This window comes from Ambystoma mexicanum, chromosome 2p (assembly GCF_040938575.1).
Source record: "Ambystoma mexicanum isolate Mex_15411 chromosome 2p, UKY_AmexF1_1, whole genome shotgun sequence".
Classification (NCBI taxonomy): domain Eukaryota; kingdom Metazoa; phylum Chordata; class Amphibia; order Caudata; family Ambystomatidae; genus Ambystoma; species Ambystoma mexicanum.
Window position 1 is genome coordinate 1,491,192,523 of NC_090923.1, and position 27,565 is coordinate 1,491,220,087.

Sequence of the window (27,565 nt, forward strand, 5' to 3'; positions counted from 1 at the left end):
CTTCCCATTCCAATCCTGAGACCCTTCCTATAGCATGAGATGTGATGTCTCAATGCTTCTAATACCAAACCTGAGATCCTTCCTATAACATGAGATGTGATATCCAACTCCTTCCCATTCCAATCCTGAGACCCTTATGAAAGCATGAGATGTGATATCTCAGTGCTTCTAATACCAAACCTGAGATCCTTCCTATAACATGAGATGTGATTTCCAAATCCTTCCCATTCCAATCCTGAGACCCTTCTGATAGCAGAGATGTGATATCTCAATGCTTATACCAAACCTGAGACCCTTCCTATGGCCTGAGATGTGATATCCAACTCCTTCCCATTCCAATCCTGAGACCCTTCCTATAGCATGAGATGTGATGTCTCAATGCTTCTAATACCAAACTTGAGACTCTTCCTATAACATGAGATGGGATATCCAACTCCTTCCCATTCCAATCCTTAGACCCTTCCTACAGCATGCAATATGATATCTCAATGATTCTAATAACAAACCTGAGACCCGTCCTATAACATGAGATGGGATATCCAACACCTTCCCATTCCAATCCTGAGACACTTCCGATAGCAGAGATGTGATTTCTCAATGCTTTTCCAAAACCTGAGACCCTTCCTATAGCATATGTGATATCCAACTCCTTCCCATTCCAAACATGAGACCCTTCCTATAGCAAGAATGTAATATCCAACTCCTTCCCATTCCAATCCTGAGACCATTCCTATAGCATGAGATGTGATATCTCAATGCTTCTAATACCAAACCTGAGATCCTTCCTATGACATGAGATGTGATATCCAATTCCTCCCCATTCCAAACCTGAGAACCTTCCTACAGCATGCAATGTGATATCTCAATGCTTCTAATACCAAACCTGAGACCAGTCCTATAACAAGAGATTGGATATCCAACTCCTTCCCCTTCCAAACCTGAGACCCTTCCTATAGCTTGAGATGTGATATCCAACTTCTTCCCATTTCAATCCTGAGACCCTTCCTATAACATGAGATGTGATGTCTCAATGCTTCTAATACCAAACCTGAGATCCTTCCTCTAACATGAAATGTGATATCCAACTCCTTCCCCTTCCAAACCTGAGAGCCTTCCTATAGCATGAGATATGATATCCAACTACTTCCCATTCCAATTCTGAGACCCTTCCTATGCCATGAGACTTGATATCTCAATGCTTCTAATACCAAACCTGAGACCCGTCCTATAACATGAGATGTGATATCCAAATCTTTCCCCTTCCAAACCTTAGACCCTTCCTTTATCATGAGATGTGATATCCAACTCCTTCCCATTCCAATCCTGAGACCCTTCCGATATCATGAGATTTGTTATCTCAATGCTTCTAATATCAAACTTGAGACCCTCCCTATAGCATGAGATGTGACATCCAAGTCCTCCCCATTGCAATCCTGAGACCCTTCCTATAGCATGAGATGTGATATCTCAATGCTTCTAATACCAAACCTGAGACCCTTCCTATAACATGAGATGTCATATACAACTCCTTCCCAATCCAATCCTGAGACCCTTCCTATAGCATGAGATGTGATATCTCAATGCTTATACCAAATCTGAGACCCTTCCTATAGCATGAGATGTGATATCCAACTCCTTCCCATTCCAATCCTGAGACCCTTCCTATAGCATGAGATGTGATGTCTCAATGCTTCTAATACCAAACCTGAGATCATTCCAATAACATGAGATGTGATATCCAACGCCTTCCCATTCCAATCCTGAGACCCTTATGATAGCATGAGATGTGATATCTCAATGCCTCTAATACCAAACCTGAGATACTTCCGATAGCATGAGATGTGATATCTCAATGCTTCTAATACCAAACCTGAGATCCTTCCTATAACATGAGATGTGATTTCCAAATCCTTCCCCTTCCAAACCTGAGACCCTCCATTTAGCATGAGATGTGATATACAACTCCTTCCCATTCCAATCCTGAGACCCTTCTGATAGCATGAGATGTGATATCTCAATGCCTCTAATACCAAACCTGAGATCCTATCTCTAACATGAAATGTGATATCCATCTCCTTCCCTTTCCAAACCTGAGGCCCTGCCTATAGCATGAGATGTGATATCCAAGTCCTTCCCATTCCAATCCTGAGACCCTTCCTGTTAAGACGGATTTCTGAACTCTGTCCTGGTGGCGCAGAAGTTCAGAAGGCCAACCTAATTACTTGGAACAGGGTAACCTCTGGACAAGCCAGACCAATCAAGGTAGCGATCGCGGCGGTCAAGACTAGGTCTCAAGAGGGGTGAGGGTGACTGAAAGCCCGCAGTGAGCACACAAAGCATTAGCGCTTACAAACTACTCCAAACAGTTGTTATATCAAAAATAGATACACATTTATTTTAAGGCCTTTAAAATAATGACCGGAGCGAGAAAATCACAATATCACAATATTAAACCAACACATACCATATCAACACAATATATATACAAATACACAGTCGCAAGCGTTTAAAGCACGAAATATGCAGTCCACCTGAAAGGAAAGGAAAACAGGCAGTGCGATAACGCTTTAGACTCAGTTCGCCTTCAGAGGCACCTAACTAGATGGAAGTCCGAGCCCTGAGAAGAGTGGAGCCTTGTGCTCAAAGTACCTGCCACGCCGGTGCCAAAGGGCAAAAGGGGAAGCTCTTCGGAGGAAGTCAGGCAGTTCGGGTTAGTGCACAGCAGAAGGAGAACAGGTTCCGCAACTCAAGCGCAGCCTCCACAGCGGGCAGAAGCAGAGCGCGAGTACGGCCAAAAGGGTGCTGTTTTTACACAGCAGGGAAAAGCAATGGGATACTGCAGGAATGCGACCAGATCCTAGCTAAGCTACTCACCGGTCCCCGAAGCAAGCAGACCCAGGCTTCTCCACGTTAGTTTCAGCAGCTGGCAGGTTCAGAAGAGCAGGGAACGCCTCGTAGTCGTGTAGAGCAAAAAGACGTCCCAATCGACGAAACCAGCACAGTTTTGTTGCCGCAGCAGGACAACGGAGTGGCCGTGTGTATTCGAGCCAAATGTACACTCCTCCCTTCAGACCTGGGAACGCTAAGCGTACGAAGCGTGGGAGAGTGACCAGGACTCGAAATACAACACAACCTGGCGGCAGTTACAGAGCAGGACTCCCTTGTAAGCTGGTCAGTCAACTGGATGGCCCAGAGACACTTCCGAAGGCTTACTTGGCAGGAGTTGATGAAGTCGCCGGGAATAGCTGTTCCTGCTATTCCAAAGGTCGAAGCACCAGTACAGGCCTTCTGGTTCGATCCAAGGAGGAAAGGGTTTCACAGGACGACAGCAGTGCAAAGGAGGATTCCTTCAGCGGGTCACCAGCGATTCCTCGGTCCAGCCTCGTAGTTGCAGGATACTTGGCTCCTGTATTCCTTCGTTCGTGAGAACTCAGGAGATCGACATGGTAGTGGTGTTTTCAGCCCCCTCTTATCCACGGTTCCCTTCGCGCCAAAACAGAGGGGAGCCAATGGGAGATCCGCTCATCAACACACATACCATACGTGGACCAATCACGGACCACGGTGGTCCCAGGCATTCACACCACCCTAGACTCTCTGGCACCCAGGATGTGTATTGGGACCAGACATCCCAGCCCACACCCTGGAGGCACACAAACGACATGTAGAAGCCCGCAAAAGCAACCACGTTTCGCGGGAAAGTACATGCCCAAATAAGGAAGGCCCCGGGTCGCTCGACCTGGGGAAGGTGACGGGAGCAAGACGGTCAGTGGACAAGACAAAGGAGCCTCGTGGTCTGGCCATTTTGGGAGCCAGGCCACCATTTTGGGTTCAGTGCGAAAAACGTGCTCAGAACGCCAAAAGGAGCTCAAAATAAACAAAACGATCGCTGCCACCATTCGAGTCCCTGAATGACTTGCACCTATCAAATACCATCCTAAAAGAGTATCTAGGGCCTGTAGAAGGCTAGAGACCCAAGAGAGCCGTAACTTAGCTTACAGTGCCCTCTTGTGTCATGTTGCACTAAAGCCGCAACATGATAGAAGAAACTACGGGAAACAGCGTTCCCCGGTACTGACTGTCTTAAGGGCATGTCAGTTTCCCCGTAAGAAAGGAGCAAAAGCCCAGAGGAGTGCGGCAGAAGGCTGCACTTCTCTGGCAAAGTCAAGAACAAGGTGAAAACAACAGCAAAAAGTTTAGGGGTTGCCACATGGAAGGAAAATTCCCTACAATTATGAAATCTTTCCTAACACTCGCCCCTCCCAGACTATGGACAGGGGGAACTAATCCACCCCTGGATGAGTCTCTTGTTCAGGTCGGTAAAACATTCTGGACAACCCATCAGCATTGCTATGTTGGACACCTGGCCTATGCTCAATAGTGAAGTCGAAGCCTTGTAGACTTATGGACCACCTAAGCAACTTTGGATTCTCCCCCTTCATGTTCATTAGCCACTTTAACGGCTTATGGTCAGTTTGCACAGTGAAGTGGGTCCCATAGAGGTAGGGCCTCAGCTTCCTTAGGGCCCACACAACAGAGAAACATTCTTTCTCTACCGTCGACCATCTGAGCTCTCTATCCTTAAGCTGGCGACTAATAAAACCGATAGGGTGTTCCTTACCCTTCTCATCTACTTGTGATAGTACAGCTCCTATCCCAGTGTCAGAGGCATCCGTCTGCACGATAAAAGGTCTTTGATAATCAGGGGCCCTAAGGACAGGGGCCTGGCACAAGGAGTCTTTTAAGCCATTGAAGGCCTTCTCACACTCGTCAGTCCAAGTTACCTTCTTGGGTTTCTTCGGAGTTGTGAGGGCAGTCAGAGGAGCAGCTATGGTGCCATAGTCTGCCACAAAATTGTGGTAATACCCCGTGAGTCCTAAGAAGGCTCTCACTTGGGTTTGCGTAGTGGGGGTAGGCCAGTCTTGTACTGTGTGTACCTTACTGGGTAGAGGCTGTCTCCTCCCTCCACCTACTTCATGTCCAAGGTAAACCACTGAGCCTTGTCCATTTTGGTGAGGGGCCACTCGGACACCCTCAAAAGAGCTTTCTGAAGGACTGCTTTGGAACAGGTCGGGGAGAGGTTCAGACTCCTCTTCCTCAACGTCTGAAGCCAATAGCAGTGCTGCGATTTCGTCGCTTGGGACGAAAGCCTTCAGCCTATTCACGTGAAACACTTTTGGAGCCTGTCCAGGCCTTCCAAGGTCCACTGAATAGTTAACCTCACCCAGGGGCTCCACCACTGGGTAAGGGCCTGACCATTTGTCCTGTAAAGCACGAGGCCTTATGGGATTCATGATCAGGACTTGCTGACCAGGTGTAAAGTTGATGAGGGAAGCTTTCTGGTCGTACCAATGTTTCACCAGCGCTTGCCCTGCCTTCAATTTATCACTAGCCAAGCCCATCAGAAGTACCATCCGTTTTCTGAGCCCTAGCACATAATCAACTACATTGGTAGTAACAGGGGGAGTGGGCATCTCGAATCCCTCTTTGACGATGGCTAAGGGTCCCCGTACGGGATGACCGAACAGAAGTTCGAAGGGGCTGAAGCCAACACCCTCCTGTGGTACCTCTCGGTAGGCAAACAGCAAGCATGGTAAAAGAAGATCCCATTTTCTTCTCTGAGGCTCCTCCAGAGCCCCAATCATGCTCTTTAACGTTCTGTTGAAACGTTCCACCAGACCATTGGTCTGGGGGTGGTATGCAGAAGAGAACTTGTAGGTGACCCCACATTCTTTCCACATAGCCTGCATATACTTCGACATAAAGTTGCTGCCACGATCTGACACAACTTCTTTAGGGAAGCCAACCCTAGTAAATATGCCGAGTAAAGCTTTTGCAACTGACTTGGCAGTTACAGTTTTCAATGGGATGGCCTCAGGATACCTGGTTGCATGGTCGACCAGCACCAGGATAAACCTATTGCCCTAGGATGTTTGCGGGTCAAGGGGACCAACAATGTCGATCCCTACCCTTTCAAATGGTACCCCCACAACTGGGAGCGGTACCAACGGAGCTTGGATTGTCGCGCCAACCTTACCAGACAACTGGCAGGAGGCACAACTCCTGCAGTGACTTTCTACTTGCACCCCCATCTTGGGCCAGTAGAAGTGCATGGATAACCTTTGCTTGGTCCTCTTCATACCAAGGTGACCAGCAAGGGGAACTTCATGCGCCAACTGCAGGAGGAAGGGCCTAACAGCAAGGGGAACCACCAACCTCCTATGGTCTCCTTCTGTAGACTCTGTGGGCTCACTATACAGGAGTCCACCTTCCCAATAAATCCTATGCTTCCCAGGAGGTTCACCCTCAAGCTGGGAGCAGGCCTGTCTCCTTAGGCCTTCCAGAGATGGGCACTCACGTTGGCCTTTACTGAATTCGTCCCTATCAGGACCTCCTTCAACTAACAAGTCTTTTAGTTCAGGATGATCGTTGGGGTCGAATACTTCAGGCATCGCCACCTCCTCGTCAGGCTCGGGCGATTGACCAACTTCCTCCACCGCAGTGGTAGGCGAGCTCGGGGGAACATTCTCTTTCCCTCGTTTTGACTTGTAGACTCCTTTCGCCTTGGGTTTCCCCTTCGGCTGGGGCGGCGTATTGGACTTGGCCAATGCTGCCCGTGCTTGAGACCGTGTGTAGGGTCTTTCGGCAGTGTCTCCTACGAGCCCTAAAGCTCTGAGATCATTACCCAACAAGACCTTTCCCGGGACGTTTCTCTGAATGCTCACTGGAATCCTGACTGCTGTACCATTTAAAGTAAGATTTTCAGGTATTACTGGAAACATACGGAGGGGGCCGTCAGCCAACTTAGTGGGCATCAGAGTAGCTCTGGCAACTTCCTCTGAGTCTACCAAGGTAGAATCCACTACAGTGCGACTGCACCCACTATCCCTAAGAGCTGGAGTATCCACTCCATTGATCAGCACACTGTCTTTAAAGTAGTGCTTGGTATTATCCGGAATCCTAGCATAAGCCTCTGCGACTTTAGGCTCCCAGGAACCCAGGGACACTAAAACTACCTCAGCCTCTATTCCACTGGGAAATGAGTCTGAGGAGAAGGATGCTCCTGTAATCTCTTCTTCCTCGTAGGAGGAGAAGGCCAGATTAGCGGAGTGGACCCCCAAAGGTCTAACCTTACAACGGGGATCCCCCTTCACATGGTCAGTTGCTCCACAGGAAAAACAAGCCCCAGTGGGTCTGTTTACGTAGGGAGGCTTATTGTAACCAGAGTTCTGTTTCGGAGGCGGACCTCCACTGCCCTGTGAGTTCTCTTGTGTCTTACCCTTGTTTTTCTTTTTGTGGCCCTTATGGGAAGAAGATTTAGCAGATTCCCCACCCTCCATATCTTTGGACTTTTTCCCTTCCTCCTGCTTACCAGGATGAGTTTTGTCCTTATGGGACACTCGATGTGACACCCATAAGTCTGCTGCAATGGCCAGCTTCTTAGGATCTATCTCCTTCGAATCGGCCAAATGCTGCTTAAGCTCCGGGGAAGAAGCAAAAATGTGTTCCAGCATGACAAGATTTATCATGCCTTCGAAGGTAGAAACCTTATAACCTTCAACCCAGCCAGTTAAGTTTTTCAAAGATTCAGTGACATAAGATACCCAAGTACCACCTTCCTTTTTCTTATACTCTCGAAAACGCTTTAAATATTGGGCCGGAGTCTTCCCAAACTTTAAAATGAGAGTTTGCTTTAACATTGCGAAATCAGCCCGCTCAGCCTTCGACATTTCCATAATGGCACTGCAGCCAGAATGGGGCAGTCTACTGAGCAACCACGCAATCTTATCAGCATTGTCAACTTCTTGAACCTCGCATGCATACTCAAACGCATTCAGCCAGTCCATAATGTCATTCCTTTCTTCATACACACTGAGCAGATCTTTCGGAAACCGTGGATGAGAGGAGGCCCCAGACCCATGTCCAGGACCCTTGGACCCATTTGCAACCTGAAGCTTGGCCAGTTCCAACTGGTGATCCCTGTCTTTCTGTTTTTCTGCCTGTTCGATTTTTAGTTTGGCTATGCTGAATTCAAGCTCCTGCTGCCTAAACCGCAGCTCTTGCTTCTTGAATTCAAGCATAGCATCCCCATCAACACTGGCAGAGGAAACATTAGACATCTCGTCCTCCCTGTCCTCGTGGTCCCGATGGATCAGTGCAGCGGCAGACCCGTCGGTTCTACCAGTGAGAGCAGCCCCACCACCTTCTGCACTGTCCTCAGAAGTTATAGCGTCAAGCTGCGCTTCTTGCCACGCCACGATTCTCTGGATCATTTCCAATTTTGTGCCTTGAGAGGAAACACCTCTCTCCGCACACATCTTTTTCAGCGTTTCTGATTTGGAAGCATTTAAAGTTAACAAGGTATTTGTTTTGTAAGGATATTTGGCATGTTACAGCACAGAGTACAGTACTACTGCACAAGTAGCATTTTTTTTTTTGCAGCACCACCACAAGGGTGCGGTGCATTGCTATATGGGTTAGCAGATTAACAAGGAAAGACAGGCTATTCAGTCAAAAAAACGATTTTAATATATAAGATGCAAAGCTATTTTTACAGTTAAAAGCACACGTGTTCATTTAAAAATGCACACTATTTTTCACCTGAAATGCCTATATTGCTAGAGACACATTTGAAAATTAACAGCTAACATATTAACAATTAACCTGACTAATAAAACCTTATTTTAATATAACCCACTAATAAAATGTGTTCTCTACTGCAGAATTAGGCATACTTTGAAAACCATTTAAATGAGTGTGCAGATTTTTCTCTTCTCTGCCTGATTATCCGTGTTGTTGTGCACAGTAACGGCAGGAAGGAGGAAGTCAGATTTGCAACAATTGCAAATGTATAAGCGAAGCTATTGTTGGAAAGTAGGAGGATGAGAGATGATGGATTTCATTGGAACACGTCATAAAGAGGGCTGAGAGGAAAGTTTTAGTGGGCAGTAGCAGGGAAAAAGACAGGCAGACATCTTTCTGCACTACTGGGGAGAAGACCTGGCTGTGGGGGTGTCCTGCTGCAGTCGAGACTGGGGAAAGCTGAAAGAATTACCTTTCCACTGGCAGAGGCAGTCCTATCTGAAAAAGCTGAGAATTCCAGGCAATGACCCCGGCTTGAGAAGGCAAGCGTTCCTTTTTATTGGAGTTACGCCAAGAGAGCCACATTCACAGAGAGAAGAATCTGAACAGATAAGGTAATTACCTAACTGGGGGAGCTGTGTGTGTGCACGAAAGTATGCAGTCAGTTTAGAAAAATGAAAGTCCCGTGCGTGTCTTTATCAAGTGCTAATGTTGCAATTTAAGTTCTGTTCTCCGCCACTATAATTGCAGTGTGTCATTGAAAATGCTTTGATTGTTCCCTTTTATTGCTGTAAAAAATGAGATCATGCCTAAATGTAAATTTTATAATACAGAAAATATTTGAAAACAGACGGGTGGTTTATTTTCTATTTACCATTACAATGCCAATGATGTGGGGAGATTTTTAAACAGTGCAATGGTCATTTTAAGACAGATGTGTGTATGTCAGAATCAGTATGAATAATTGTGAATGACTGTAGTATAACTTGTTGGAGGTACATGAGCCAACGGGAAGAGAGACTCTCTGAACATAGCTCCCTACCGTATATAAGGTAGTGGAAATTACCACAAGACTACCACATATAGCTCTCTGTCGTAAATAAGTCAGTGAGTTTGCCCATGGTGGCGCACCAACACTATCCCTGGAAATTGTGGTTTCCCTAGAATGCAGGTCTGAGGTCTCTCTAGTGATCACACGAAAAATCTAAGCGAAGATAAGGGATTCTGGACATTGGGGCCACAAATAAAACAAGGGAATTATGCTCACCAAAATACCACCAACCACGTATACCAAATATGCAGGTCTGGGTGCTGAAATAATGCATGTCCATTGTATTATTGTTGCACATGGCCAAATCTGAATACAAAGAGTGATTATTGCTAAGTTATTTCTCGGCGGTAATAAAATACCGTCAGGCCCCAAATCTCCACAAAATACCCTACATATTTATGGTGCGTTGCAGGCCGGGAAAGTGATCATAGAGTACCTACTGGGCGTGGCAAGCGTGTCTCACACTGCCATTTGCACATTAAAGGGAACCCATTTTATAATAGCAGTGTGCCACTAAAAACGAATTTCAGAATGTCACAAAGGGAAACCACATTCTCAGATCTAGTGCAATATTTAGAGGCAAAGTTATTTGCACATGGGAATTGGTCTTCGAACAGTACCTTAGAATGGAGTAACCGCATTCAGGGTGAGGTGCAGAAAGAAAAACTAGACAATATTTTTGCAGAAGGCAGCATAATTCAGGTCTGCCTTACGAGATTATTGAATGCAGCCGATAAAAGTGCAGAGAAAGACTGTTTAATACGTCTATGCGGCAAAATATGGTTTATTTTAAACAAGTCACTGCGAATGCAAGAGAATGATACTCAGCTAATTAACAGGTTAAAGACTGAAATAGATGGGGCAAGTAAAAATCAGGAAATGTTGAGAGCAGAATTGGATGTATGCCAAAAAGACATGCAATTAAAATGCAGAGACTTTGATACTCAGTTATCCAAAAGCAAGAAACAATTTGAAGATAGTGAGCAAGAATTGACACACTTAAAAGCCTTAGTGGATCACATTAGGCAGGATAAAGATGAGGTTGTTTCAGAAATGCAGATTTTACAAAAAGAACATTGTGAAAAAGAAGGTGATCTCCAGAGTGTAGAACAAGAAATGATTAAAATGATTCAAGAAAGAGACAAAAGAAATAAAGAGTTCAATGAATGCCAAATTCAAATGTGTGACATGCAGGAGGCAATTAATAAAATGAGTGATGAAAATAATTATTTGCATGATGAAGCCAACAGACTCCTTAAAAAGTGTAAGGACTTAGAACAGCAAATGTGCATTCCCAGGTCACAGGAGAGGCGGCAGGGTACCACATTCAATGGAGTGGAGGTGAATTCTAGCTCTGCCCAAAGAGCTAGTGCCCCAGTGACTGGGCCGGTGACTGAACTTGGTTGCAGCGCCCTTGGGGGATTTGATACTCCCATTGGGGGCAGCCACCAATCTCATACACCTGAAAACAGGATTGAATCACAAAATAGTGCAATTCCATGCATTGCAACAAGTAGCCCCATAAAAATAATGAAATCCATTAAGGCCCTGATCAAACCATTTAAAAAGGGAGGTGAATGCTGCATTGAGGATCACTTAGAAGCGGTGCATGACATTTTTAAAGCGCTCCAGATACCTAAGGAACAGTACAGACAATATTTTCATTTAACTTTAGATGCCCCGACGGCCAGCATCATAAGGGGATTAAATGAGCAGCAGAATATGACATGGCTGGAGTTTGAAAAAGAAATTAGGCGTCATTTTTCTCCTTTTCAGTCATTGCAAGAGGCAAAGAAAGTTGCGTACACTATTACTGCTGGACCTAATACATCACCTCGCCAATTTTTACAAGACTTAAAAAGAGCATTCTCTCGCTTTGATGTATCTTTTGACTCAAATTCCAATGAGTTTAAAACCGCATACTTCTATGGGCTACAGAAAGACATCATATCCCAATTGGTCCGTGAATTTGACCGTGACAAGTCCCTTGAATGGATTGTACATCAAAGCACCAAGCTATATGAGGTACTCTATTGTCAGGGTAGAGAAAGTGATAAAATGAAAGATACTAGGCCTAAATCTAAAGAACCCTCAGCCACAGTAATGGAAATCAGGTCAGCCAAAATGTCCCTTGAGTCTGCTCAAAGCCAAGGTAAAAATAATGTGACACCTGAACAAAGGGGTAATCAACAAAGATCGCCATTGCCTGTACCAATGTTCCAATCACATGATCCTAGTAATAGAGAGAGCTACATCAGCCCTAGATATTTAGGAGATAGACCCCGGGTAAGATACCGGTCTGATATGGCAGGTATGAACAATAACCAGAGACAAAATCAAGATCAAAGAAATGATGGTCCCTACCAGTCATTGGGGACACAGAGCAGATTTGATCCCAGCACCATGATATATGGTAATCAGGATAGGCCCCGATATGTGGATCGATTTACTGATAATGGAAATCAATATAGGGGCCAGTACCCACAATCTGAGAGACAGGACATGAGGCAAAACGTGAACTACAGTCCACGCCAGTACAATGATTCCCCACCAGGGGACTATAATCAAAGGATGGGTGCAAACCGCTCCCCTCCACAAATGAATCAAGAATTCAGAAACCATCCCAACCGGTATCAATCACCTGAGAGGTATCAGAATAGATCCAATCAGGGGGAAAACAACCAATATCGACCTAGGCCACAGAAAGAGGATCCTAGAGAGGTGGAAAGGTTCCAATGCCTTGAGGCCCAAGTGAAAATGTTAGCTGAGCAAATAGGAAAGCTCTATACAGCGCAAAAACAACCTTCCAAAGAGGGGGCTGATGGCCATAGCAATGACCGGGGGGCTTCCGAAAAGTGACTAAGTACTCATGATAACTGCAGTGCCAAAATGACAGATTGCTCTGATATAACTTTGCATAACGACTCTGAGATGACTAATGGATTAAAAATGAAAGTACCAGTAAATGAAATTGTGACAGAAAGTGCAAATACTTCTAAAAAAGAGGTACGGTTTAACTTAGAGCTAAATAAAACAGTAAAGATTTGCACAAATGAAAAAGAAACATTAGGAATTCCAAAAGAACAAAGGGACAGATTTAAGAAAAATGACTCATGCATGGGGAATACCAGTGAACAGGGAGTAAGTGGGGATGCCATAGCTCCTTCCCTGGGCAAGCAAAACAATTACCAAACACAGACAGAAAAAGGAAATACTCACAAGGAGGGTACAAGTCAATCACCTGAAAAATTCTTTGAGCCACATATTTTTGAAGAGGCTGAAAGGGCTGGTATTACACTAAATGATCACAAATGCACAGAATTAAAAAATGACAAATTGCTGAATGATGTTGTGACACATGTTCAGTTGGAAGGTTGTAATGTGGTCTCTGATGTTACCCAGATGGATGGGCGAACGGTGGCCACACTCCAAAAAACCTCTGAACATGGAGAAATGAATAAAATATCTCGCACAGAAATGGGTAAAAAGGAGGGAAAAATGTCTTTTCATTTACCAATGTGCTTAGCCAAAAGTGAAAAAGGCCTGAGAAAGGTGAGCCCTGAAATCAGTAAGAATTCACATTTCTTATGTGTATTAGAGGAAGTTGAGGACAGATATTATGCACCCATCACTGTAGAAGAAAAATGCCACACCTTTGCTATGATTGACACTGGCGCACAGGCCACAATTATGTCCAAGGAGCTGGTAAAGAGTATCAATGAAGGGAGGCCTCCACAGAGTCAGATCACAGTGAAGGCAAATCAAGGCCCAGTGCATAACTTTAATGGGGAGGAGGTGCCCATCATAGGTGTAACTGAGGTTGACATAAAAATAGGAAAGCACAGAATGAAACAAGAGGTATTGATCACATCTATTTGTGAAATTCCATTTCTGATGGGGACAGATTGCCTGAAAAGATTGTCTCCTCTCATAGATGGGGTGAATGGAGTGCTGTGGTCCTTAACCAAAAAACCATTGAGGCCTAAGAAACTAAAATCACAAAACAGCAATATAAAAGAATGTCACACCGTTGCCAAAACAAAGGATGCTGTGGAGGTATATCTACAGAATAGCTGCATACCTAGTGTCACTGTTATATTAAGGTGTCAAGACAAAGATCAGAGCGACAATGAAAAACTACCTGTACAAATATACTTGGACCCAAGGAAAGATTGGCAGACTGCCATAGACGAACACACATTACGTTTCTATTTAAAAGAGAATACATGCAAACAGAATATTGTTCCTAAAACAGATTCAGAAAAACACATTACCACTCTGGCAGAGATACACATGGAAGATGAGCAACCATGGGTTCACGCTGGTATAAATGATTATCTTAAAACAATAAAAGCCACTTTAGCGCTTGAACATGAAAGGAGTTTCATTAATGAGAAATTGTTGCAAAAAATTATGGAGAGGGAAGAAATCCCGAAATTTAGGATTAAAAACCAATATGTTTCTGGGTTGGACAGTCCAAACTTTGAAAACCGAATTACAGGCAGATGCATGCTTAAAATTAGCATTGGGCAGAAAGCAATTTACCATAATGTATGGATAGTGAGTGGAGCACAAAATGAATTTTACATGGGCAATGACATCATGCACAGAATGTGTATGGTGTTAGATTTCCTTAATCAAAAAATATGGTCGCGCCTAGGTGGGCCGGCGCCTGAATTTGAAGACAAAAGAAGGGCTTATCATTGTGCACAACTAGTTCCTTATGCAGTCGAATTACAGATGAGGAAAAATACTATTATTCCTGCATTTACAAAACAGTTTGCAATAACACTGAAATGCAAAAATGGACAGCAGATGAAAGGCTCTGATGCATTTGTATGCCTGAATGAATCCATAAAACAGCAAGGCCTGGATTATGAATACATTCCATTGGTAGACATTGGTGAGGGATCTGTAAAAATCATGGTGAATAATAAAGGTTGTCAGGATATTCATTTAGAGGAAAACTCCCCATTAGGAATGGCCATACAAAAATCACATTATACGGCAGATTTAAATAACATGGTGATTGGGAATATTCCTGAAAAATATGTAGATGCCAAGGGCGAGTTGCCAGAACACCTGGACTCTCAGCCCAAAGGAATGTTTAAAATTCATTCTGTGTATCCTTATGATTCAAATGAGACAGTGTGCTGCCATCAAGAGGATTGCATAATATTTAATTTAAATGAAAATGAAACAGGAAATCAGCCCATTGAAGTGGAAGCTGATATGCCAAAATATTTGAAAGTGGCAGCTCTACAAAAAGACACAGCCACACAGTTAGAGGAAAGCGCTGAGATTCCTTTACCAGAAGAGTTTCCAGAATTTTCCAGAATGGTAGAAGAGCAGATCTCCTTAGCGGATGCATGTAACAGCGATGAGGATCGACGCACTCTGAGGGAAATATTTATGGAGTTCAAGGATGTATTTGCAAAAGATGCTTATGATTGTGGTTTAACTGATTTACATGTGGCCACACTACCAGAAGGTTGTAGCAGAAATCCAGTGTTTGTACGCCAGTATAGACTACCGCTGGCATGTTTAGAATCATTGGCAGAGATTATTAAAAATTTGGAATCACGGGGAATAATTAGGCCCATTCATAGCACATCCAATACGCCTATTTTAGGTGTGTTAAAGCCAAATGGTCAATGGCGGCTGTGTGCAGACTTAAGAGAGTTAAATAAAAGAGTACCAGTATCTAGATGGCCACTACCATTCATTGATCAGGGCCTAGCTCAGATACATGGTTCAAATGTATTTACCACGTTAGATCTCACATCTGGATATTGGTGTGTGCCATTGGCAGAGGAGATACAACACCTATTTTCCTTTACATTTGACAGGACTCAATATGCCTGGCTTAGAGCTCCGTTCGGGTACATCAATAGTGGGAGTGAATTTGGCATATTTTTGAGAAAGGCCATGCCGGATGCAGCGGAAAGAGGGACAATAGTTTATGTGGATGATGTCTTGATAAAAAATGAAAACCTTAAAAGCCATTTTGATGAAATAAGACATGTGCTTGGCCAATTGCAGAAAGCAGGCGCCAAAGTATCTTTGCAAAAAGCACAATGGTGCAAGAAAAAAGTGAACTTTCTAGGGCATGAAGTGACTGAACATGGGCTAAATCCACAAAGGAAGAAAATAGAGGCCATACAAAGATTAAAAGATCCTAAAAATGTGAAAGGAGTAAAAAGTTTATTAGGGATGACAGGCTATAACAGAAAGTTCATTGAGAATTATGCAGAAATCACTCAACCATTGACTAAACTGCTTAAACTAAATACTCCCTGGAGATGGGAAAGAGAGCAATCTGATGCAGTGGCTAGATTGAAGGAATGTCTTGTAAAGGCACCATGTTTAGCATACCCCATAAAGGATAGGGATTTCTTTATAGAAATAGGCTTTTCTGAACATTGTATGTCAGCAGTGTTATCACAAAAACACGATTTGAATCACAAAACCATTGCATATGCAAGTAAGGCATTTTCCCAAGTTGAAATGAAATTTAATGAATGTGAGAAGGCCCTATTAACCACTGTGTGGGCGCTACAACATTTTCGCCCCATTGTTCAGGGAGAAAAGGTGATTATTGAAACAAATCATCAACCTTTGCAATTTTTAGAAAGTAAAAGAATTAGATCAGGCAATCTAGCGCAATCCAGAATCACTTCATGGACGCTGGCATTACAAGGTTTTCCCGTAGAAGTAAGATATGGACAAAATAAAAAGAGCCCAATTGCTCAAGGGTTAGCTGACTTACATGACTGTGCAGCTGAACAAATAACAAATGAAATGGATGTGGAAGCTAGTTTACAGGAATTTGAACAATCACCACACAAAGCTTTTGATGAAAAAACATGCAAGGATTTGCCAACTGTATACGTGGATGGTTGTGCTTTTCACATTGAAAATGACAGTAATAAACAATTAGTGGCAGGAATAGGAAATGTCTGGTTGAAATGTGAAGGCGTTCCTAGTATAGGGATGAGGATTGGAGATAGGAGCAGTCAGGTGGCGGAATTGGCAGCCATCTATAAAGCAATTGCTACTGCAGTTGATAAAAAGTTCAGTGAAATTGTCCTGGTGACTGATTCTGACTATGCACGGAATAGCTTTGTGGAGTATTTGCCTGGTTGGAAAGCAAGAGGCATGGTTACATACAACAAAAAGCCACTTAAACATGGAAAAATGATACAAGCCATAGACAAATTGGTGTCAGAAAATAATTTAACAATATACTGGAGAAAAATTCGTGGGCATTTAAAAACACCAGGAGAGGATAAGGAGGGAAATGATAAGGCAGACCATCTGGCTAAGATTGGGGCTGTGATGGGAGAATTGCTACCTATTGATTATTTAATGGGTGAAATACAAATTGATGCAGTCACACGGTCTAAAGCACCAAAGGAGGTAGATCAACCGGTGGTGCAGTGGAGTCATGTCACGCCAGACCAAGATTTGATTGAGGCACAAAAGAATGATCAAATTTTGGGAATCTATTATAATCATTTGATGGATCCTGAACAAAATCCTTTAACAGAAAATGATTGTATGGGAAAAGAAGAGTTGAGGGTGTTATTAAAGAACAAAACACGAATTAGATTACAGGATGGACTCATGATTAGAGAGTCCATAACAGGGCAAATACAGTGGGTAGTACCCCTTTCATTCAGAGGACTAATGCTACACCATGCACATGATGCCATAACTGCAGGCCATAGAGGTTCACAAAAGACATTAGAAATACTAAAAGATTATGCTTACTGGCCACATATGTCCCAAGATGTGGAATTATATACTAGAGGATGTCTAGTATGCGCCCAATTTAAACCTGCTTCACCAATGCATAGAGCACCATTGATGAAAAGAGGCCTAACTCTCCCATGGTCAGATTTGCAAATAGACTATGTAGGTCCTTTAAAAAGGTCGAGCAGGGGACACCGCTATATTTTGAGTGTGGTATGTTTGATGTCAAAATGGATTGAGTGCATTCCCGCACCAGATTGTAGTGCGCAAACAGCAGCCACATTGCTGGTGAACCATGTGTTCTCAAGGTTTGGGTTGCCACAAAGAATTGAGTCAGACAGAGGAAGTCATTTCACAAGTACTCTAATGAGTAAGGTATGGCAAATACTAGGTGTGAAAAGGAAACTACATATCGCATATCGGGCGGCGTCTTCAGGTACAGTTGAAAGAAGCAATAGGTCTGTTGTGGACATTTTAAAGAAATTTGTGGCAGAAGCAGGTTCCAGCTGGGATTTGCGTTTACCATTGGTTTTGATGGCAATCAGGTCGACTCCTGCCAAAGCAACAGGTGTTAGCCCCCATGAGGTCTTAACAGGTAGGAAAATGGTGTTACCACAACACCTACTATACAGAACACATGAGCAAACTCTAGTGAGTGCATCCACAGTTCATGAATATATTGATGAAATGAGGAGGCATTTGCAACATGCATTTGCTTTTGTGCAGAGAAATCTGGAAAGAGCTGCTGACAGTGCTAAGTCATATTATGACAAAAAGACATCAGTAAAGGAATACAATGTAGGGGATCAGGTGTACAAGTTTCATTTTGGGAAAAGTAAACAGAAAAATTCTAAATTTCTGGCAGCCTGGCAGGGGCCATTCCGAATTATAGATAAAGTCTCTCCTGTAGTGTATAAAATTTTGAAAAATGAAGGTGAAACAGCAATAGAGCAGTTTGTCCATGTAAATCAAATCAAACCATGCCATCCCAGACATGAGATCAGGCAGCTTGAGCATGTGGAAACGGATAGAGTCCCTTGAGAAAATAAATGGGTGTAATCAGGAGGCAGTGACAAAGAAGTTAAAAAAAAAAAAAAAGTTGATTGTTATGATGGCACATAAACACTGTAATATATGTGAAAATATATAATATAAATAAATAAATAAATAAATATATAATATAAATAAATAAATAAATAAATGCACATATAACGGAAGCTCGTGGTTGGTGTACAGAGAGAAAGTGTATTAAATATTGAATGCTGTTTTATATGTGTTTGTTTTCTTTTAACTTGTGTTTAATTTCAGAAAAAAAAAAAAAAAAAAAAAGAAGTATTTTTACCAAGCATGTTTTATTTTTGGCAAAAAGGTGGAAATTAGTATTGTGCTATGTACTTAATCTGTTTATTTTCTATTTTGATTTAGACAATTAACATTATTTGGTCGGAGGTTCCGGGATCAGAGGCCACGGGAGACGATGGAGTACTGGAGACCGCGAGGACGGATTCCGGGAAAGCCCCAAAGAGGGGTGAAGACCAAGGCTACAAAGCGATCAGCATTGAAGATGATACCGATGACATGTTTAACAATAGTGATATTTGGAGGGATCTTCAAGAATTCAGAAGCACAGGTTGTCATTGAACCTGGACCAGCATCTGGTATCGCGGTAGAAGAAGCACCAGGATTCATCATGAGTGATAGAAGGATGATTTTCCAAAATATCTACATACCATTGGATCCTGAGATTTTGATTGAAAAACATTTGAACAATACCGGAATTAAGATTGAACAGACTAAAGAGTGGCTGGAAATAAGAAAAGAGGACGCTAAGCAGTCAATAAGAGATATATTAATGCAATTGGAAAAAACATTCGTGAATTCAGCAGACATTAAGAAGAAGAGAGGAAAGAGAGGTGCGGTGATGCTCGCGATATCAATGGTAATGTCTATAATTGGGGCAATAATAGGTACTACAATATCAACAGCCAATTCTATTTCGGTAGGAACACTGAGTACTAAAGCACAACAACTGAGTATTGACCTAGAAATAATACAAAAGACATTAGATGGAATTAGAGGGGGACTGGATGAACAAGTAAGATTCATAAATGAAACTGCAATCATTCTAAATGAACAAGCGGATGTGATGCAACGGGCGACTAAAATAATACTTAAGCATGACAGAACTTTAAATGAAATATTGAACATAATGAGTCCTGTTGATAGACTATTAACGAATTATATGAGAGAAGTTCAAACTGCAGTTTCACAATTGATTCAAGGACATATTCCCTTGTATTTTGTTTCGCAGGATATCATTCGGCAAATGATAGAAAGATTGACCAGGAGGGAAATTGACCTTATACAGATAAGAATTGCATTCGAAATGGGGAATGCAATGCCGTTATATGTGGACTTGGAAAGACTAGAGATCGGATTTTTGCTATGCATCCCATTTGTAGCCCCTGAACTTATTTATCAAACGAAGTGGGTACACAACGTGGGATTTTGGCAAGAGGACAAATTCATTAAGATTAAGACTCCAGAAGTGGTGGCATTTCAGTCATGGGAACCTGAAGTTTATTTAATACCAAACCTGGAAACATGTGTAACATTTAAAGAACAAAATTATATGTGTCCAGGTAAACCGTTTGTTCCTGATGCCACAGATGCTATTTGTGGATTGAAATCTGACCCAAGTATATCAGAGGGATGTGAAGTGATTATTAGTAATATGGGGAGTGAAGAAATGGCACAGGCTAAGATGGTCAGAGGTAAATGGTTGGTCAGTACCTGTTTAAAGAACATGACGGTAGTACATTTAAACCATGGAACATACGTGGTTAAACAGGTAAAATATAATGTTTTTTATTTACAGGTTCCAAAGGATGCAATTGTGTCAATTGGGGGATTAACATTGTTCCATGTAACAAATGATGTTTGGGAAAGCCAAGTGGAAAATATCGATTTTTTTCAAAGGGATACTTTTCCAATAGATCCAGATGTGGAATATTTATTGAATCACAAAGAAAGACATGTTATGAAAATGAATTTGCGAAAAAACAATATTACAATTAGTAATCTGGGCATAATAGAAGTGGAAAGATTTAATTGGGGAACCTGGGGGGAACGCTCAATAGTGGGTTTGGCTATCTTGGTGCTAATCATGGGTGGATGGTTGATTGTGCTATCAGTAAAAATGAAAATGTTACTGATTTTACTGACTACGTCAGGAAGAGAAAGATATCCCAATACACATGCATTTTAAGAGAAAAAGAAAGAACAAGTTGTTTTTAGAGATTGGCTTGGATTATAGCCAAGTTCTAAAAAACAAAAGGAGGGTATATGTAAGGATATTTGGCATGTTACAGCACAGAGTACAGTACTACTGCACAAGTAGCATTTTTTTTTTTGCAGCACCACCACAAGGGTGCGGTGCATTGCTATATGGGTTAGCAGATTAACAAGGAAAGACAGGCTATTCAGTCAAAAAAACGATTTTAATATATAAGATGCAAAGCTATTTTTACAGTTAAAAGCACACGTGTTCATTTAAAAATGCACACTATTTTTCACCTGAAATGCCTATATTGCTAGAGACACATTTGAAAATTAACAGCTAACATATTAACAATTAACCTGACTAATAAAACCTTATTTTAATATAACCCACTAATAAAATGTGTTCTCTACTGCAGAATTAGGCATACTTTGAAAACCATTTAAATGAGTGTGCAGATTTTTCTCTTCTCTGCCTGATTATCCGTGTTGTTGTGCACAGTAACGGCAGGAAGGAGGAAGTCAGATTTGCAACAATTGCAAATGTATAAGCGAAGCTATTGTTGAAAAGTAGGAGGATGAGAGATGATGGATTTCATTGGAACACGTCATAAAGAGGGCTGAGAGGAAAGTTTTAGTGGGCAGTAGCAGGGAAAAAGACAGGCAGACATCTTTCTGCACTACTGGGGAGAAGACCTGGCTGTGGGGGTGTCCTGCTGCAGTCGAGACTGGGGAAAGCTGAAAGAATTACCTTTCCACTGGCAGAGGCAGTCCTATCTGAAAAAGCTGAGAATTCCAGGCAATGACCCCGGCTTGAGAAGGCAAGCGTTCCTTTTTATTGGAGTTACGCCAAGAGAGCCACATTCACAGAGAGAAGAATCTGAACAGATAAGGTAATTACCTAACTGGGGGAGCTGTGTGTGTGCACGAAAGTATGCAGTCAGTTTAGAAAAATGAAAGTCCCGTGCGTGTCTTTATCAAGTGCTAATGTTGCAATTTAAGTTCTGTTCTCCGCCACTATAATTGCAGTGTGTCATTGAAAATGCTTTGATTGTTCCCTTTTATTGCTGTAAAAAATGAGATCATGCCTAAATGTAAATTTTATAATACAGAAAATATTTGAAAACAGACGGGTGGTTTATTTTCTATTTACCATTACAATGCCAATGATGTGGGGAGATTTTTAAACAGTGCAATGGTCATTTTAAGACAGATGTGTGTATGTCAGAATCAGTATGAATAATTGTGAATGACTGTAGTATAACTTGTTGGAGGTACATGAGCCAACGGGAAGAGAGACTCTCTGAACATAGCTCCCTACCGTATATAAGGTAGTGGAAATTACCACAAGACTACCACATATAGCTCTCTGTCGTAAATAAGTCAGTGAGTTTGCCCATGGTGGCGCACCAACACTATCCCTGGAAATTGTGGTTTCCCTAGAATGCAGGTCTGAGGTCTCTCTAGTGATCACACGAAAAATCTAAGCGAAGATAAGGGATTCTGGACATTGGGGCCACAAATAAAACAAGGGAATTATGCTCACCAAAATACCACCAACCACGTATACCAAATATGCAGGTCTGGGTGCTGAAATAATGCATGTCCATTGTATTATTGTTGCACATGGCCAAATCTGAATACAAAGAGTGATTATTGCTAAGTTATTTCTCGGCGGTAATAAAATACCGTCAGGCCCCAAATCTCCACAAAATACCCTACAGTTTCCATACTGTTTGATAGGACTATGGCCTTTTTAAAGTTATACTACAACAATTCACTACGTGTACTGGTTGGAATAACCTGAAATGCCTTAGTTCGAGCGCAACACTGGGTACCTTCAGTCGTATCCCACCGCTGTACACCAATTTGTTAAGACGGATTTCTGAACTCTGTCCTGGTGGCGCAGAAGTTCAGAAGGCCAACCTAATTACTTGGAACAGGGTAACCTCTGGACAAGCCAGACCAATCAAGGTAGCGATCGCGGCGGTCAAGACTAGGTCTCAAGAGGGGTGAGGGTGACTGAAAGCCTGCAGTGAGCACACAAAGCAAGAGCGCTTACAAACTACTCCAAACAGTTGTTATATCAAAAATAGATACACATTTATTTTAAGGCCTTTAAAATAATGACCGTAGCGAGAAAATCACAATATCACAATATTAAACCAACACATACCATATCAACACAATATATATACAAATACACAGTCGCAAGCGTTTAAAGCACGAAATATGCAGTCTACCTGAAAGGAAAGGAAAACAGGCAGTGCGATAACGCTTTAGACTCAGTTCGCCTTCAGAGGCACCTAACTAGATGGAAGTCCGAGCCCTGAGAAGAGTGGAGCCTTGTGCTCAAAGTACCTGCCACGCCGGTGCCAACGGGCAAAAGGGGAAGCTCTTCGGAGGAAGTCAGGCAGTTCGGGTTAGTGCACAGCAGAAGGAGAACAGGTTCTGCAACTCAAGCGCAGCCTCCACAGCGGGCAGAAGCAGAGCGCGAGTACGGCCAAAAGGGTGCTGTTTTTACACAGCAGGGAAAAGCAATGGGATACTGCAGGAGGGTGACCAGATCCTAGCTAAGCTACTCACCGGTCCCCGAAGCAAGCAGACCCAGGCTTCTCCACGTTAGTTTCAGCAGCTGGCAGGTTCAGAAGAGCAGGGAACGCCTCGTAGTCGTGTAGAGCAAAAAGACGTCCCAATCGACGAAACCAGCACAGTTTTGTTGCCGCAGCAGGACAACGGAGCGGCCGTGTGTATTCGAGCCAAATGTACACTCCTCCCTTCAGACCTGGGGACGCCAAGCGTACGAAGCGTGGGAGAGTGACCAGGACTCGAAATACAACACAACCTGGCGGCAGTTACAGAGCAGGACTCCCTTGTAAGCTGGTCAGTCAACTGGATGGCCCGAAGACACTTCCGAAGGCTTACTTGGCAGGAGTTGATGAAGTCGCCGGGAATAGCTGTTCCTGCTATTCCAAAGGTCGAAGCACCAGTACAGGCCTTCTGGTTCGATCCAAGGAGGAAAGGGTTTCACAGGACGACAGCAGTGCAAAGGAGGATTCCTTCAGCGGGTCACCAGCGATTCCTCGGTCCAGCCTCGTAGTTGCAGGATACTTGGCTCCTGTATTCCTTCGTTCGTGAGAACTCAGGAGATCGACCTGGTAGTGGTGTTTCCAGCCCCCTCTTATCCACGGTTCCCTTCGCGCCAAAACGGAGGGGAGCCAATGGGAGATCCGCTCATCAACACACATACCATACGTGGACCAATCACGGACCACGGTGGTCCCAGGCATTCACACCACCCTAGACTCTCTGGCACCCAGGATGTGTATTGGGACCAGACATCCCAGCCCACACCCTGGAGGCACACAAACGACATGTAGAAGCCCGCAAAAGCAACCACGTTTCGCGGGAAAGTACATGCCCAAATAAGGAAGTCCCCGGGTCGCTCGACCTGGGGAAGGTGACGGGAGCAAGACGGTCAGTGGACAAGACAAAGGAGCCTCGTGGTCTGGCCATTTTGGGAGCCAGGCCACCATTTTGGGTTCAGTGCGAAAAACGTGCTCAGAACGCCAAAAGGAGCTCAAAATAAACAAAACGATCGCTGCCACCATTCGAGTCCCTGAATGACTTGCACCGATCAAATACCATCCTAAAAGAGTATCTAGGGCCTGTAGAAGGCTAGAGACCCAAGAGAGCTGTAACTTAGCTTACAGTACCCTCTTGTGTCATGTTGCACTAAAGCCGCAACATGATAGAAGAAACTACGGGAAACAGCGTTCCCCGGTACTGACTGTCTTAAGGGCATGTCAGTTTCCCCGTAAGAAAGGAGCAAAAGCCCAGAGGAGTGCGGCAGAAGGCTGCACTTCTCTGGCAAAGTCAAGAACAAGGTGAAAACAACAGCAACAAGTTTAGGGGTTGCCACATGGAAGGAAAATTCCCTACAATTATGAAATCTTTCCTAACACTTCCTATAGCATGTGATGTGATATCTCAATGCTTATACCAAACCTGAGACCCTTCCTATAGCATGAGATGTGATATCCAACTTCTTCCCATTCCAATCCTGAGACCCTTCCTATAACATGAGATGTGATGTCTCAATGCTTCTAATACCAAACCTGAGATATTTCCTATAACATGAGATGTGATATCCAACTCCTTCCCATTCCAATCCTGAGACCCTTCCTATAGCATGAGATGTGATATCTCAATGCTTATACCAAACCTGAGACCCTTCCTATAGCTTGAGATGTGATATCCAACTCCTTCCCATTCCAATCCTGAGACCCTTCCTATAGCTTGAGATGTGATATCCAACTCCTTCCCCTTCCAAACCTGAGAGCCTTCCTATAGCATTAGATATGATATCCAAGTCCTTCCCATTCCAATCCTGAGACCCTTCCTATAACATGAAATGTGATATCCAACTCCTTCCCATTCCAACCTGAGACCCTTCCTATAGCATGAGATGGGATATCCAACTTCTTCCAAATCCAATTCTGATACCCTTCCGATAGCATGAGATGTGATATCCCAATGCTTCTACCAAACCTGAGACCCATACTATGGCATGAGATGTGATATCAAACTCCTTCCCATTCCAATCCTGAGACCCTTCCTATAGCTTGAGGTGTGAGATCCAACTCCTTCCCATTCCAATTCTGAGACCCTTCTTATACCATGAGACTTGATATCTCAATGCTTCTAATACCAAACCTGAGACCCGTCCTATAACATGAGATGTGATATCCAAATCCTTCCCCTTCCAAACCTTAGACCCTTCCTTTATCATGAGATGTGATATCCAACTCCTTCCCATTCCAATCCTGAGACCCTTCCGATATCATGAGATTTGTTATCTCAATGCTTCTAATATCAAACTTGAGACCCTCCCTATAGCATGAGATGTGACATCCAAGTCCTTCCCATTCCAATCCTGAGACGCTTCCTATAGCATGAGATGTGATATCTCTATGCTTCTAATACCAAACCTGAGACCATTCCTATAACATGAGATGGGATATCCAACTCCTTCCCATTCCAATCCTGAGACCCTTCCGATAGCAGAGATGTGATATCTCAATGCTTATACCAAACCTGAGACCCTTCCTATGGCCTGAGATGTCATATACAACTCCTTCCCATTCCAATCCTGAGACCCTTCCTATAGCTTGAGATGTGATATCCAACTCCTTCCCCTTCCAAACCTGAGAGCCTTCCTATAGCATGAGATATGATATCCAAGTCCTTCCCATTCCAATCCTGAGACCCTTCCTATAACATGAAATGTGATATCCAACTCCTTCCCATTCCAACCTGAGACCCTTCCGATAGCATGAGATGTGATATCCCAATGCTTCTACCAAACCTGAGACCCATACTATGGCATGAGATGTGATATCAAACTCCTTCCCCTTCCAAACCTTAGACACTTCCTTTATCATGAGATGTGATATCCAACTCCTTCCCATTCCATCCCTGAGACCCTTCCGATATCATGAGATGTGATATCTCAATGCTTCTAATATCAAACTTGAGACCCTCCTTAAAGCATGAGATGTGATATCCAAGTCCTTCCCATTCCAATCATGAGACCCTTCCTATAGCATGAGATGTGATATCTCAATGCTTCTAATACCAAACCTGAGACCCTTCCTATAACATAAGATGGGAATATACAACTCCTTCCCATTCCAATCCTGAGACCCTTCCGATAGTAGAGATGTGATATCTCAATGCTTATACCAAACCTGAGATCCTTCCTATAACATGAGATGTGATATCCAACTCCTTCCCATTCCAATCCTGAGACACTTCCTATAGCATGAGATGTGATATCTCACTCCTTATACCAAACCTGAGACCCTTCCTATAGCATGAGATGTGATATCCAACTCCTTCCCATTCCAATCCTGAGACCCTTCCTATAGCATGAGATATGATATCTCAATGCTTCTAATATCAAACTTGAGACCCTCCCTATAGCATGAGATGTGATATCCAAGTCCTTCCCATTCCAATCCTGAGACCCTTCCGATAGCATGAGATGTGATGTCTCAATGCTTCTAATACCAAACCTGAGATCCTTCCTATAACATGAGATGTGATATCCAACTCCTTCCCATTCCAATCCTGAGACCCTTCCTATAGCATGAGATGTGATATCTCAATGCTTATACCAAACCTGAGACCCTTCCTATAGCATGAGATGTGATATCCAACTCCTTCCCATTCCAATCCTGAGACCCTTCCTATAGCATGAGATGTAATATCTCAATGCCTCTAATACCAAACCTGAGATCCTTCCTCTAACATGAAATGTGATATCCAACTCCTTCCCATTCCAATCCTGAGACACTTCCTATAGCATGAGATGTGATATCTAAATGCTTCTAATACCAAACTTGAGACTCTTCCTATAACATGAGATGGGATATCCAACTCCTTCCCATTCCAATCCTTAGACCCTTCCTACAGCATGCAATATGATATCTCAATGATTCTAATAACAAACCTGAGACCCGTCCTATAACATGAGATGGGATATCCAACACCTTCCCATTCCAATCCTGAGACACTTCCGATAGCAGAGATGTGATATCTCAATGCTTTTCCCAAACCTGAGACCCTTCCTATAACATGAGATGTGATATCCAACTCCTTCCCCTTCCAAACCTGAGAGCCTTCCTATAGCATGAGATATGATATCCAAGTCCTTCCCATTCCAATCCTGAGACCCTTCCTATAACATGAAATGTGATATCCAACTCCTTCCCATTCCAACCTGAGACCCTTCCTATAGCATGAGTTGTGATATCTCAATGCTTATACCAAACCTGAGACCCTTCCTATAGCTTGAGATGTGATATCCAACTCCTTCCCATTCCAATCCTGAGA

The 27,565-nt window shown here is 43.2% G+C and overlaps 1 protein-coding gene across 1 annotated transcript; it reads left to right on the forward strand.

The window, feature by feature from the left end:
• The first annotated feature begins 8,954 nt into the window (after positions 1–8,954).
• Positions 8,955–21,794, forward strand: LOC138567655 (uncharacterized). Its single transcript, XM_069646128.1, has 2 exons — positions 8,955–9,197; positions 18,815–21,794. The coding sequence occupies exon 2, from the start codon at positions 18,867–18,869 to the stop codon at positions 20,655–20,657; it is 1,791 nt and encodes a 596-aa protein (XP_069502229.1). The 5' UTR covers positions 8,955–9,197; positions 18,815–18,866; the 3' UTR covers positions 20,658–21,794.
• The last annotated feature ends 5,771 nt before the right edge of the window (positions 21,795–27,565 follow it).